This window comes from Stegodyphus dumicola, chromosome 6 (assembly GCF_044657685.1).
Source record: "Stegodyphus dumicola isolate Sdum_Otavi_A_Nest chromosome 6, ASM4465768v1".
NCBI lineage: Eukaryota > Metazoa > Arthropoda > Arachnida > Araneae > Eresidae > Stegodyphus > Stegodyphus dumicola.
Genome location: NC_140773.1, coordinates 81,832,247 through 81,845,995, shown reverse-complemented (window position 1 = coordinate 81,845,995; position 13,749 = coordinate 81,832,247). Strand labels below are relative to the sequence as shown.

General features: G+C 33.6%; 1 protein-coding gene across 13 annotated transcripts in view; it reads right to left on the bottom strand.

The window, feature by feature from the left end:
- unc-104 (kinesin family member unc-104) overlaps positions 1-13,749 on the bottom strand; it is a 248,891-nt gene that overhangs the window by 146,868 nt on the left and 88,274 nt on the right. For 12 of the 13 annotated variants that reach the window (XM_085818584.1, XM_085818589.1, XM_085818586.1 and 9 more), the window contains 3 exons: positions 7,110-7,250; positions 6,978-7,022; positions 6,737-6,857 (listed from right to left, as the gene is read on the bottom strand). In XM_085818584.1, the coding sequence (XP_085674710.1) occupies positions 6,737-6,857; positions 6,978-7,022; positions 7,110-7,250 (307 nt within the window). The remainder of the gene's footprint in view (positions 1-6,736; positions 6,858-6,977; positions 7,023-7,109; positions 7,251-13,749) is intronic. The other variant, XM_085818593.1, reaches the window with a different exon arrangement.

Here is a 13,749-nt window from a genome sequence, read left to right as displayed (position 1 = left end):
AATATTAAGAATGGAGGCATCGCGATCAACAGCACTTCAAAGGAAGAACTCAACAAGATTACTAACGCCATAAACGTTTCCGAAGAAGCAAATAACTTAATAGAAATAAAAACACCAAGGGTTAAAAAACCGAAAATCTCAATCAATAATATCCCGAATACGTTACCACCAAAATTAGTTCTCGAAGAACTAGTTGACCAACTAAGGATTGATAAAGAGGAGATTTCACCTCTCTTTTACACAAAAGGCAAAAACCCCAACACCATTAAGTGTGTTCTCGAATGCTCCCCTCGTACTCTATCAAAATGTATTGAACGTAGGAAAATTATAATTAATTGGAGCATTCTCCCAATCGCAGAATTCTAAGGAGTGAGGAGATGCTACAGATGCCAAGATTTCTCACATTCTGGTAGTGCATGCAAATTTAGGACTTATTGCGCTTTCTGTGGCGGACCTCACTCCATAAGGAATTGCAAAGAAGACGTACCGGATTGTATCAACTGTAAACTGTTCAACTGCACATATGGAACCTACATCAATACTTCACATGCTGCATTCTCCCCCAAATGCCCATTATATCAGAGGGAAATCTCAAAAGTTAAAGCTGCTGCAGTTTACACATCAAAGCAAGAAGAATAGTTAGCTTACTACCTAGTTTCTTTTAAGTTAATTTAAACTTCCCTTTCTGTACATGAATCCATCAAGTACTACCGCCGCCCCTTCAGTTCCCCAATCTCAACTGTTTACGACAATTTTACACAATAATTCGCCTCCACAGGACAAGCTTAGAATCCTTCAAATAAACTTAGGCAGAGGAAAAAAGGCGTCAGAACAACTTAGTGAAGAAATTGAAAATAACAATCATGATGTAATTTGCATTACTGAGCCGTATTGCGTAAAAGGTGAAGTTAGATGCCTTCCCCTTCACTGGCAAATATTTCAATCTACCGAAAAGGATCCTCTAGTTAACCCACGTGCCAGTATTATAGTCACCAATACCAAATGGTCCCCTACAATTATATTAAGCCATAGAGATGTGATGACGATAAGTATTAACTGTAAATCAGAACAGCTATTAATTACTTCCATTTACTGCTCACCACGAGAGGATATGGGGCCGAATCTCCACACATTAGAAAATATCTTTAGTAATCTCAGAAGATCACAGCACGTGATTACAGGTGACTTCAATGCTCACCATCAAATGTGGCATTACAATAATACAGATAATAGAGGACATACACTAGCTGACTTTATTGCTACACACAATCTGTATATACATAACCTCTCTTCAGACACTCCTACATTTGAAACAACAAATGGTAAAGGATGGCCGGACTTGACACTGTCAACATTGAGTATCTCCAATAAAATACAAGAATGGAAAGTTCTTGATGATCCAAGCCACTCAGATCATAACTACATCTCATTTGAATTATCAGAAGAAATCCCCGACCTCAAATTAAGAAGATTTTCAATCTCAAAGCAAAAAGCAAGGCAATTTGGAAGAAAAATCTCCACATGTCTTCAGTATGCGGAGAAACTTATAGATAAATGCATATCACCCAATGCAGTCCATGATTTAATGGAAACAATTATCAAAACAATACAGGAGACAACGACCAACACATTTAAACTCCGTAACAACAACAAGATTACGAAGACTAACTGGTGGACAAAGGAATTAAGACATAAAAAGCAACATACAAGGGCCCTTCGTAGAAAAATGAAAAGTGCTCCGGAAGGGTTGAAAATGGAAATATGGATAAAATACAAGCAACAATTAGCAAATTACAAAAAGAAAATAACTGAAGCAAAATTACGCAGCTGGAAGAATTACTGCTGTAGTAATAAAGATACATACAGCCAGCTGTATAAAATGGCTACAAGTAAAGTTTTTAGTCCCGCACATATCGGTCTTTCGAGAGATCAACTCTCACGTAACAGCCAGCTTGGTAATGTCACTGAAAAGATTCTCAACAATATTCTAGATGTTGTTTTCCTAAAAGATAATGCAGAAGACGATGGCCACTCACATTCCGACATTAGATACAATAATACCGCTCCAAATACTCCAGACGATGTGGAATTCCACTCACAAGAAATTTCAAAAATTATTAAGTATCTTCCGAATAATAAAGCTCCGGGACCTGACGGATTAGACAACAGGATTATTAAGATAATTCACCACGCAATGCCTTTTCTGTTCCACAAACTACTAAACCTCTGCCTCAAATTTTATGTCTTCCCGAATTGTCTCAAACAGGGACAAACAATACTATTCAAGAAAAATAATAAAGATCCTATGGATCCGGAAGCCTTCAGACCAATCAACCTCTTATCTGCAATAGGTAAACTTCTGGAACGTGCAATCGCGGGCAGATTACGCCACCACTTAGAGAAAAACGAAACCATAAGCCCCAACCAATACGGCTTCAGACCTCTCAAATCTACATCACATGTGATAGTAGAACTTCAAGAGCAGATCCGTAGGAATAAATCTTCAGCTCTCCATACAGCAGTACTCTGCATGGATCTCAAAAATGCGTTTGATTCCGTGTGGTGGCCTAGTATCCTTGAAGCCTTGCGCAACATTAAATGCCCTCGGAACATATTCAAGCTAATGAATAGTTTCCTAAGTTTCCTAACAAACAGAGCAACGATAATCATCAGCAACAACTGTATAGTAGAAAGAAGAATAACGAGGGGCTGTCCACAGGGCTCTTGTCTAAGTGCAGACCTGTGGAACATCACCTTCAATTATATCACCTCCTACAAGTGGCCGGACCATACAAAGCTCATCGCCTTTGCCGACGATGTGGCCTTTGTAACAAATGGGCATTCAAGAGACATACTAGAAAAGAATAGTAACGAGACTCTCTCCATATTCCATTCCCTCTGCGTCAATCAAAAACTAATAATTTCAGAGCCCAAATCACATATTATTTTATTTCCAAAACCGGGCAAATCGCTACAAAGGCTACCTTGCATTAAAATCAATAATGGAAGAACCAAGATCTCAAAAGAAATCAAATTCCTCGGATTGAAAATTGACCAAAAGTTTTCTTGGATCCCACACCTCATGGAAATTCGGAAGAAGACCCAAACTATTTCTAGAGCCCTCGCAAGGATGCAAGGCACAACGTGGGGCCTCAAGTCGAGGATGCAAAACATTCTCTATAATACCGTGATCGAAAAAATAATCCTCTACGGGGCATCAGCATGGACTCACCCTATGACAGTGAAAAAGAAAAGACTCTTAGCTTCGATCCAACGCCCCTTCCTCTTACAAATAGCAAAAGCATACAGAACTACCTCAACGGCAGCTCTCTGTGTATTAACAGGAATCCCACCCCTCCACCTGAAAGCAAAAGAAGATGCAGACTTAGCCACGTTATTCCACCTCAAGAAAAACATAGAGGTAGAAGATCAAAACCTGTGCCCCCTTGATTTTGAACAGCCACGAAATCCTTACCTAAGACACCCTGCAGTACATGCAAAACTCAGAATATCTACAAAAGAAGACACCCTCAGTGTACCTTCATTTCCAGTCGTGTACACAGATGGGTCAAAGTTAAACGAAGAAGTAGGATGCGCGTTCTTTGCACTCCTCTCAGAACAAGAAACAACAGAATGGAAAGGACACCTAAGGAGCAACAACAGCGTTTTCCAAGCTGAGCTTTCAGCCATAAAACACGCTATTCTATGGTCTCATCAAAAGCATCTAACATATGTTACCATCTACAGTGATAGCCAAGCGGCAATTAAAGCTGTTGATGATGCAAGAAACAAATCATCAATAGTGCAAGATATCTACGATTTATTATCACAGCGCAAGAGAACATCTATAAAAATAAAGTGGGTAAAAGCGCATGCTGGACAAGCCCAAAATGAAAGGGCAGATGCGCTTGCTAAAAATGCAGCTCAAGACCCATCTCTACCTCCAATCAATGTCCCATTCCCTAAATCGTATGTGAAACATATGTTGAAAAAAATTACATTAAAAAATGGCAAACTGAATGGGAAAATGCAGAAGTAGGTAGAAGGCTTTTCAACTTCTACAAGAAACCCACATATGATCCAATCTCTTATAACTTCTTCATCAACATATTCTTATCTGGACATGGTCCTTTCCCCACGTACTACTTTGCACGAAATTTGAGCGATTCAGACAAGTGCGTATGTGGGGAAAAGGGAGACCCAGAACACTATCTTTTCAAGTGCCAGCTCACAAAAAAGCTACACTGCAAAGGAAGGTCACAAATTACGCCTGAGTACATTAAATGCATGCTAACGATACCTCAATTACAACAAAAGGTTTCCTTGATTATGAAGAAACTTTTTGCATATAAAAGAGAAGACATATGTCAAGATGCTATCACATCTGTATAAATACCTCTTATTCTACAACTTGCAAAAATAATGCAAGATTTCAGAAATATTGCAAGTGTCTGAAACAGGCTAAATATGGTATAAATAGTTTTTTATAAAATAGCTACATTAAGAATTTGGACTGTATTAGTGTAATAATTAAATCATTAATTAAAAAATAATATAAATAATATACGACTCTATTAGATATATTAGTGTAAATGTAAGTATTATGTGATTTTCTAATGTATATTTTCTGTATTTATGATACATTAATTTACAAAAATAATAATGTAAGACTTCAGTGCTGATGCATTTGTGTGTAACAAGTTAAAAAAATGAAAGGAAATGTATTAATAAGAGAATTCGCCTTAGTAATTCAACTAAGTATGATAAAATGCACAAAAAAGAAAAAAAAAAAATCTTTAATTAGCTCCTTAAAATGATGTTTATTTTAATTCGATGTAACTAGATATACTAATGTAAATATATTGTTTGTATGAAGTACAATGTACAATGAAAGTTTGTATGTATGTTCGAAGTAATTATGTTATTTCAATCTGCCATAATCCAACTTTTGTTGATAGGTTAATTTCTTTGCAATAATTGTATGCTATGTCTTTGTAATTGTATATTCAATACGTAAGTCTAATATTAATGTAAAATTACTATGTAAATGTCTTGGTAGGCTAGCATCCGATGCGGGCCAACTAAAAGCCCAGCGGGGTACAGTAGTGCGGCGGAGCAACACCTGTAAAAGTCACTGACGAAGTTCTGGTGCTCCGTCCACTTTTCCCTGTCCCTGTCCCTGTACTAAAACATGAAAATTCAATAACATCTTCTGGATAACACTGCATTGCAATTATAAGCTAAAATTAATTAATTATAAGCTAAAATTTAAAGCTTTAGATAGCTTGCAATATACTAAGGTGCTTTTCTTTCGCAACAGTTTCATTTGTTATTAAAAACATTAAAACAATTGACTAAAGAAATTTTAAAAAAATTATTTGCATATTATTCTGAAAATTATTTATAGTACTGTAAACTTTTAAAAATCTATTTGATTAAAAAAAAATTTTTTGGTACTTTTTATTTACTTATTATTTTCAATTCTTGCATTTAAGGTAATAATTTAGGATTTTTTTTTGTGAATGTGTCTAATTGAATTTATGGCCACATATTTTACATTAAAGTGCTTATTTCGTGCATAGAACTGCAGATTTTGAATCCAGCAATGTTTAAATGTGAAAATAGTTCATCTGAATCAAAAGATATTGGAGAACATTTCCTGATGGCCTTGGAAACTATTTGTGTTGCCTAGTTGGTGATCTACAGTTAATAAGAAAAGAAATATAGTTCCAAAAGCTAGGATTAATGAGTTGTTAGTTCTTAGCGATTTAACTTCTGAGTAACCATGATTGCTTTTATTTGGTCAGAAGATTTTTTGTCATTTGGTATATATTCACTTACAATTTACAATATTATTCTTAGTTTATTTCATGACATGAATATCATCTTAATGAATGGATGTTTATGAAAACAGAGACTAAAACAAGTAATTATACAAATTTAGCTAATAAATGCTATTTAAATATGATGCTTCATCAGCAGATTACAAAAACTATGCCATTCAGAGTGTTAAGAAAGACAATGATTCAAACATAATTAATTAGCTGAATTGCACTTTGGAATGCAATAATTAATTAGCTGAATTGCACTTTAGAGTTTACTATATGATCGATTTTAGTAGCTTTTGATATTTCACATGTGTTAAGGAGGATTTGCCTAATATTAGCATTTTTCTTGAGTTATTTACAGCTACTCAATTTATCAACTATTACAAATTGCCAATTTCTTCATGTGCATCTGGAGTTATTATTTAACCCTCTGACCACATGGGGTTTTGCTAAGAAAGCCCCAAACTGCCATGGTGCTTTATACCTGGATTTATGTATATTTAATATATTGCCTTAGTTTTTTGGACATATTTCATGATGCACTTATACTTTCTTAAAAACATCACAAATATATACTACAATAAATACATATACTTTCTTAAAAACATCACAAAAAATATTCTAGCCACCCACAGGGTTAAGAGATATCCAGATGCTCACAGCTTACAATAATATATATATATATATATATATATTTCATTATGATAGTCTTGCCAATTAATGATGAATACAAAGGATACTGAAACTCAGAAAAGTATAAAACAAAGAAATAATAAATTAATGAAAACATAACACATATTCATTTAAAAAATAAATTTCCCTCAGTTATGATAAAGCAAACAAAGAATTTATGAAAACAATATTTTTTATAGTTAGTTATTATTAATCATACGAAATTATGTACTTACTTCTTTTCCATTTCTATTTTTAGATCAATACCTTGTTTTTCCAATAATTCTAACTGAGCAAATGTCCAGTCAACGGGATCTGCACCTGAATAGTTCAAAATAGAATCCTTAGGTAAAATACCTAAGTTCAAAAATAAGATGAATATATTTTCCCATACAACACAATGAATATCTTTGAAGTATAATTAAGATCAAAATGAAATAGTTTAGATGTATGATAATATTAAAAAAAAATATTTACTTGAATTGTTAGATGTTTCAATGAAAGATTTTCTGCATTCCCGAGCTATAAAAAGAGAAAAATTTTAAGTACAATTCTAAATATTTTTTTAAACATACAAGAAATTAACTTCTTTTAATAATGACTTCATACCTTGTTCGGGATTTTGAAATCGAAATACATGGTATTTGCCAAGGATAACTCGAGAACCTGTTTGTAATACAGCTGAATCAACAACTTCTCGACCATTTACATAACACATTGCATTTGGACAGGATTTTAAAGTGACTGTGCCTAGAATATGAAAAAAACAAGCCACTAATTAATTTATGATCAAGTTACCTGTAAGATTCTTTACTTTATGATTTTATTGCATATAGGACATTAGAAGAATTTTCCCAAGAGTAATTTCTTAAGTTTTCAGATGCTGACAATATATTATTAATATTTTCATGCAGTTTTTTTACTTTAACATCCTATCTTAAAACCATACAAAAATTCATTAAACTAGAAATAGTTTTCATTTATTAATTTATGCAAATAATATAACCAGCTGGCCATATGCTAATAAAGAAGTCTGCAGTGTTGTCTAGAACAAAATAAATTCTATTCTCCTTTAAAAAATTATATTGATTAATACTTTCCCCCACAATGGCCATAGTAATGTGCATCATGTAATCAATCTATTAACATCAGAAACCATTTTCTAAACTGATATTTCATTTTTTGATATGTACAAATGCAAACATTTCAATCTTCAATTTGTGTATGATCCCTGATATTAATCAGAAATTTTAAAATTAAATATGTTAGACAAATTTTGCTACATGAGAGTTAACTTTTTGCATTTTATTTTTTACAATAATTATAAACCTTTTCTATCATAACTGTAGGGACTAGAATTCATGCAAAATCATAGATTTTATAACTTTTATAAAATACATTTTTTTACATTTAAAAAAGCTAAAACATGAATATTTGTATCATTTAGAACATTGTTGCACTTGGAAAATAATCAAGTATTGTTTTATATCTTTGTAACAGGGATTATAGATTAAAGTAAAATTAATAAACATTTAATTTTATTCTAAACTACCCCAAGAATAAAATAAGAAACATGTTTTATAATTGATTATTATTGAAAAAAATTGTCTAGAATAAAAACTGAAAATAACTGTCATACAGAATGAAAACTGAATACAACTGATGACAACTATTTCATTTTCATTACTTTATATTTCATTTCACATCTCATAAAGCAGTGGTGCACAAACTAGGGGTCGTGACCCCTATGGGGGTCGCCAGAAGTTTTTTGAGGGTCACCAAATTTTTATGAAATGCATTATGCCTGCATGCTGCATACCATACACTGTATATATAAAGAATGAAGCGCCGTCACTCACTGTTTAATTTCAATTTCATGCTGTCCACTCTTTCTTTTACCGTAATGTGTAATGTATATAAAAGTGTGAAGACGCAAGTTTTTCACTTCGGTAGATGGTGCCCTCTTCACAGTAATTCGTCATTTTTACTGAAAAGCGCCTATTTGACTAGACGTTAACCACAGGGAAAGGGGGAAAATTCGCTTCCGTGATCAGCCAATCAGATGGCGAGGTACACAGTGTATCTGATAGTCAGAGTGAAGACGTGAAGTGTTCGCATGAAGTTGTAGCATGTAGCAGTTGGCCAGCAATTGCTTTAGTTTATCCTCGAGTTTTATCATGTGACGTTGTGTAGTTATGATTTTTTATATTTTTATCGGGCTTTGCTACTCTTTGTTATCAGGTATGTACTATCATTAGAGAAAGACTGTTAATTTTATTGAATTTCTCGAAAAAAAAATGATAAAATTTTATATATTGTTTTAGTTTAAATAATTTAACCCCTATCTTCATAAGGGATAAATGGGTAATACGTACACCAGGTACATCTTCAGCTAACAAACAAACAAATACTGATGAGGAGTCGCAAAATACTGAACTAAATGCTCGATCTAAAAAAATAAGAAAATACAATGAGGAATTTATTAAGTATGGTTTTACATTTTGTGTTGTTGATGATGAAGAACGCCCAATATGTGTCATTTGCAACGAAAAATTAGCAAATGAGAGCATGAAACCAGCTAAATTAAAAAGGCACCTGGAAACTAAACATAAAGAACTTTTAAATAAACATGCCGATTTTTTTCAAAGACGAGCTGAAAATCTGAAAATTCAAAGTGCACATTTAAAGAAATTTACAACAATACCTCAGAAAGCATTACCAGCTTCTTTAGAAGTTTCTTATCTAATAGGAAAAACAATGAAACCCCATACAATTGGAGAATCTCTTATCCTTCTGGCAGCAACTATGTTGACATCAATTATGCATGGCGATAAATATGGAAATCAACTAAAAACAATACCATTATCAAGAGATACCGTGTCTCGGCGGATTTCCGAAATGTCACGAAATATCGAGTCAGAAGTCATAAAATGCATACAAAATTCATCTGTATTTGCTTTACAAGTGGACGAGACTACCGATATTATTAAAATGTCACAACTAATTATTTACGTTAGGTTTATTTTTAATGAAGATATAACAAAAACGTTTTTATGTTGCAAAAGTTTGGAAGGAAAAACAACATGAGAAAAAATATTCGAAGTAATAAATTAATATTTTGAAACAAAGTCTCTTGCCTGGGCAAACTGTGTTGCAGTTTGTACTGATGGTGCTGCAGCATTAACAGGTTCGAATAAAGGGCTCAGAGGCTTAATTCAGAAGGTAGCGCCTCATATGGTATTTAATCACTGTATGATTCATCAGAAAGCTCTTGTTACAAAAGATATGGATGAAGAGTTGCACAACATATTACAAGACGTTGTTAGTTCAATTAACTACATTAAATGCAACAGCCACAACAGCCGTCTGATTTCAATACTTTGCAATGAGATAGGCTCAACGTATGAGAGATTACTGTTACACACCGAAGTCAGATGGCTTTCACATGGGAAAATACTACGACGGATATTTGATTTGAGAAATGAAGTGTACATGTTTTTAATCGAAAAGAAACATAGATTGGCAAGTCATTATATCGATGAAGTTTGGCTAGGGAAGCTGAGTTATTTAGTTGATATTTTCGAAAAACTTAATGACTTAAATTTGAGCTTGCAGGGTGAGAATTCAACTATCATAACTTCAGCCAGTAAAATTCAAGCTTTTAAGAATAAGCTTAGTCTCTGGCAAACGGAACTGAATAAAAACAACACCGACATGTTCTCTTGCTTTAACGATTTTATCAAGGAAAATAATATAGATATATTTACATTTAAGAACATCATTTCCAATCACATTGAAAAGTTAAAGGAAAATTTTTCGAGGATTTTCCTGAAAACGATCTTGGTTGGATTCGTGATCCATTTTCCTTTAACATATGCAGTTCAACTCTTCAAATTAGTGAGAAAAAGCAATTGATAGATCTAATTAGTGATTATACTCTTTGAAATCAACTTAAGACTCAGCCTTGCCAAAACTTTTGGCTATCCGTGGAAAAACAATATCCCGTTTTATGCAAGAATGCCATCAGAGTGTTAATACAATTTGCATCAACGTATTTATGTGAAACTGGATTTAGCAAACTAGTTTCAATAAAATCTAAATACCGCTCATGTTTAAACCCTGAAGATGATATGCGAATTGCAATTAGCAACATACAACCAAACATCGATGAGATAATTAGAAACTTGCAGCCACGGACATCTCATTAAAGGGCAATTTACTGATTTTTGTGTTATACAAAAAGTATTTTCTTAAAATTATAAATAAAATTAATACGAGTCAGATATGATGATGTTTTTATTCAATGAAATGAAAGAAATGCGCGAAATATACATCGTATTTGTGAACATTTATCTCTAGGGTTCGCCAAAAATTTTTTCTCTACAGAAGGGGTCGCAATCGAAAAAAGTTTGCGCACCACTGTCATAAAGAACGGAAAGTAATTTAGATAACTTGATATCATGAAAAATTATTAAATGCAATTATGCCCTAAGGTTCACAGGTGGAATTCCTGGCACATAAAAAGTTAATATGCCCTAAAGATTCAGAAAAGGAAATGATAGAGGTTTCAAACACTTCATACTAATGTATACATTTCTTACATTTTGATATGAAATCTGATTCAAAATAAAGTTTCTCATGCTTTTAAACTATTAAAATTTACGAAAACTTAGTATTTGTAAGGGGATTTCAAACTACAATGATGTCTCATGTAATGAATCTACATTCAGACAAAAAGTGTCCTGGATAACAGTTATGAATTATACACAAACATGTTATGCATTAAATATAGAACTAAATTTGCTTTACTTCATGTTTTAAGGGCTTAAACATACACACATTGAAAAAGTCTGTACATAAATAAAGACAACAATCAGAGAATTGGGCAAATAAATGTATTATTTAATACAGTGAAACCTTGGTTTACGAACTTAATTTGCTCCTGAAGACAGTTTCTCATCTAAAATATTTGTGAAACAAAAACAATTTTCCCCACATAAATTAATGTAAAATAAATTAATCCATTCCTGGATCCTAGATGATTGCTTAGAAAAGAATAATTTGAATGTAAGCTTGTAATGCAAAACTGATGGCATTTATCAAGTTAAGTCTAACACATACACAATATATAAAGCTACTAAACAGAAGTAGCATAACTAGAAATGATGAAAAAGCATCAGTGGAAAATGTTATTGTTTGGTTTAAAAAAAAACCTTCTGTTCCCTAAAAATATCAGATAACTGCTGTCCCATTGCTTGCTTCTATTTGAGAATCACTCAACCCATTTTCCATTACAAATTCATTCAATGTGATTTGTTTCTGTCTACATTTTAAAGTGTTAATAAAACAAGGCATGGTAGTGTCATTGAAAATATTTATGCAACAGTTTACTACCTTATCAGTGTGAGAAAGTTATACGAACCCTTGCACCTTATCCCATCTTTTGCACAAATTCTGAGTATCAAATAACTGCCTTCTTCTTTCATCTTCGGAAGAAGACATACCCTCCAATATATTAACTGCATTTTGCAGCATCGTTGTTGACAGCTTGCTTTTTAATATCTCAAGATATTGTTTGTCAATGAAGACATTTTTCACATAGAAAATTTGTTCATGATTCAAGGTCCACTGTATAATATTCCCCTTCAGTGGTAGATTTATGAAGTAGTGGATTCATATCATCCAACACCTCACAATGCATACTATTTCTTTCAATATCAAAATTGATTTGGAGGTCTCTTATAATGAGAGATTCTTCATGACTAACTTCATAAATCTGGTTCTCTTATTACTGAAGAACCACAAGTCTTCCTTGACATAACGTGACAAAGCATAGCTAAGGGAAGATTTCTAGTGAAGAAGAGGAAAATACAAATAGTCTACACAAACTAAAACTACAATCATTGATTTTATGAAGATGGGGAAATTAAGATCAAATTTTCTCAAAGTGAAAATTTATTTAATTAGAAGCAGGAAGAAATCGAGGATGCAGTGGCTGATCTGTTCAATGATAATGCCATGCACTACTTTATGACTTTTTTAAGAAATAGGAGATGACTTTAAAAGTTTCTTGAAAGCTGAGTGTTCTATGAAACTAAAAGCAGATGCGGATAAAGGGCAGTTAAGTCTTTCACTGTCACTTTTTATGTGAATTACAACAGAGGGGTAAAATTGAACAAGACAAAATTTAATTGTTAATATCCCAAACCTGCAATAGAATTAATCTGTCATAATTTAAAAAATAATACACATACTTCATTTGCACCAAATCAGAATGTAATACAAGAATAATGAATGACTTGAAAAAAACATTGCCTGAACTCCAGTGAATTCATCCCACAGTTCAGCTTGCTGATTTAAAAAAACACTTAGCAATACTAGTTTCATTCCCTTCTCAAATCCTGATGTGATGTGAAGCTGACCCATGCAAGTGTTTATTATGTGAGTTTATAACGGAAAATATGAGGGCCATCCAGGAAGTAGATTACGTTTCCGTCTGTGTCCGCTAGGGGCGGGGCTAGCGCGGCCATCTTGGGGTCAGAGCGTTGCGCAGCTCAGTCTGCATCTAGCCGTGCTAGTGAGAGGTTCGTGCTGTGCTCCGTTCAGATACTGTGACGGTTTGAAATGTCTGCGTTAATTGAAAATCCCGCGAGCTGCGAGGTGCGCTCAGTAATAAGGTTTCTGACTGCAAAAAACTGTAAACCGATAGAAATCTATCGGCAGCTTCGTGAAGTGTATGGGGACAACATTATCACTGAAGGTAGAGTGCGTCAGTGGGTCATAAGATTTCAAAATGGCCAAACCAATGTTCATGACGAAGATCGAAGTGGGAGACCCAGCATAGTGACCGCCGAACTTCTCGAAAAAGTCGATGCTAAAGTCCGTGAAAATCGAAATTTCACAATAACGGAACTTTCTTTGAGTTTTCCACAAATTTCGTGAAGTTTGTTGCACGAAATCATCAGCGAAAAGCTTGGTTACCACAAGTTTTGTGCAAGATGGAAGGCAAGAAGAGGTAACGAAGTGGTTGAAGGCGCAGGCGGCCGAATTTTTCGACGAAGGAATTTCCAAGCTCGTACATCGCTACGATAAATGCCTTAATTTGTATGGTGACTATGTAGAAAAGTAGTATTTGAGTGTGGCTTTCATCTGTATATAATAAAATTTGTTTCCTATACTTTGTTTATTTTTTTATTCCAAAACGTAATCTACTTTCTGGATAGCCCTCGTATAAGAATATGACTCAAAA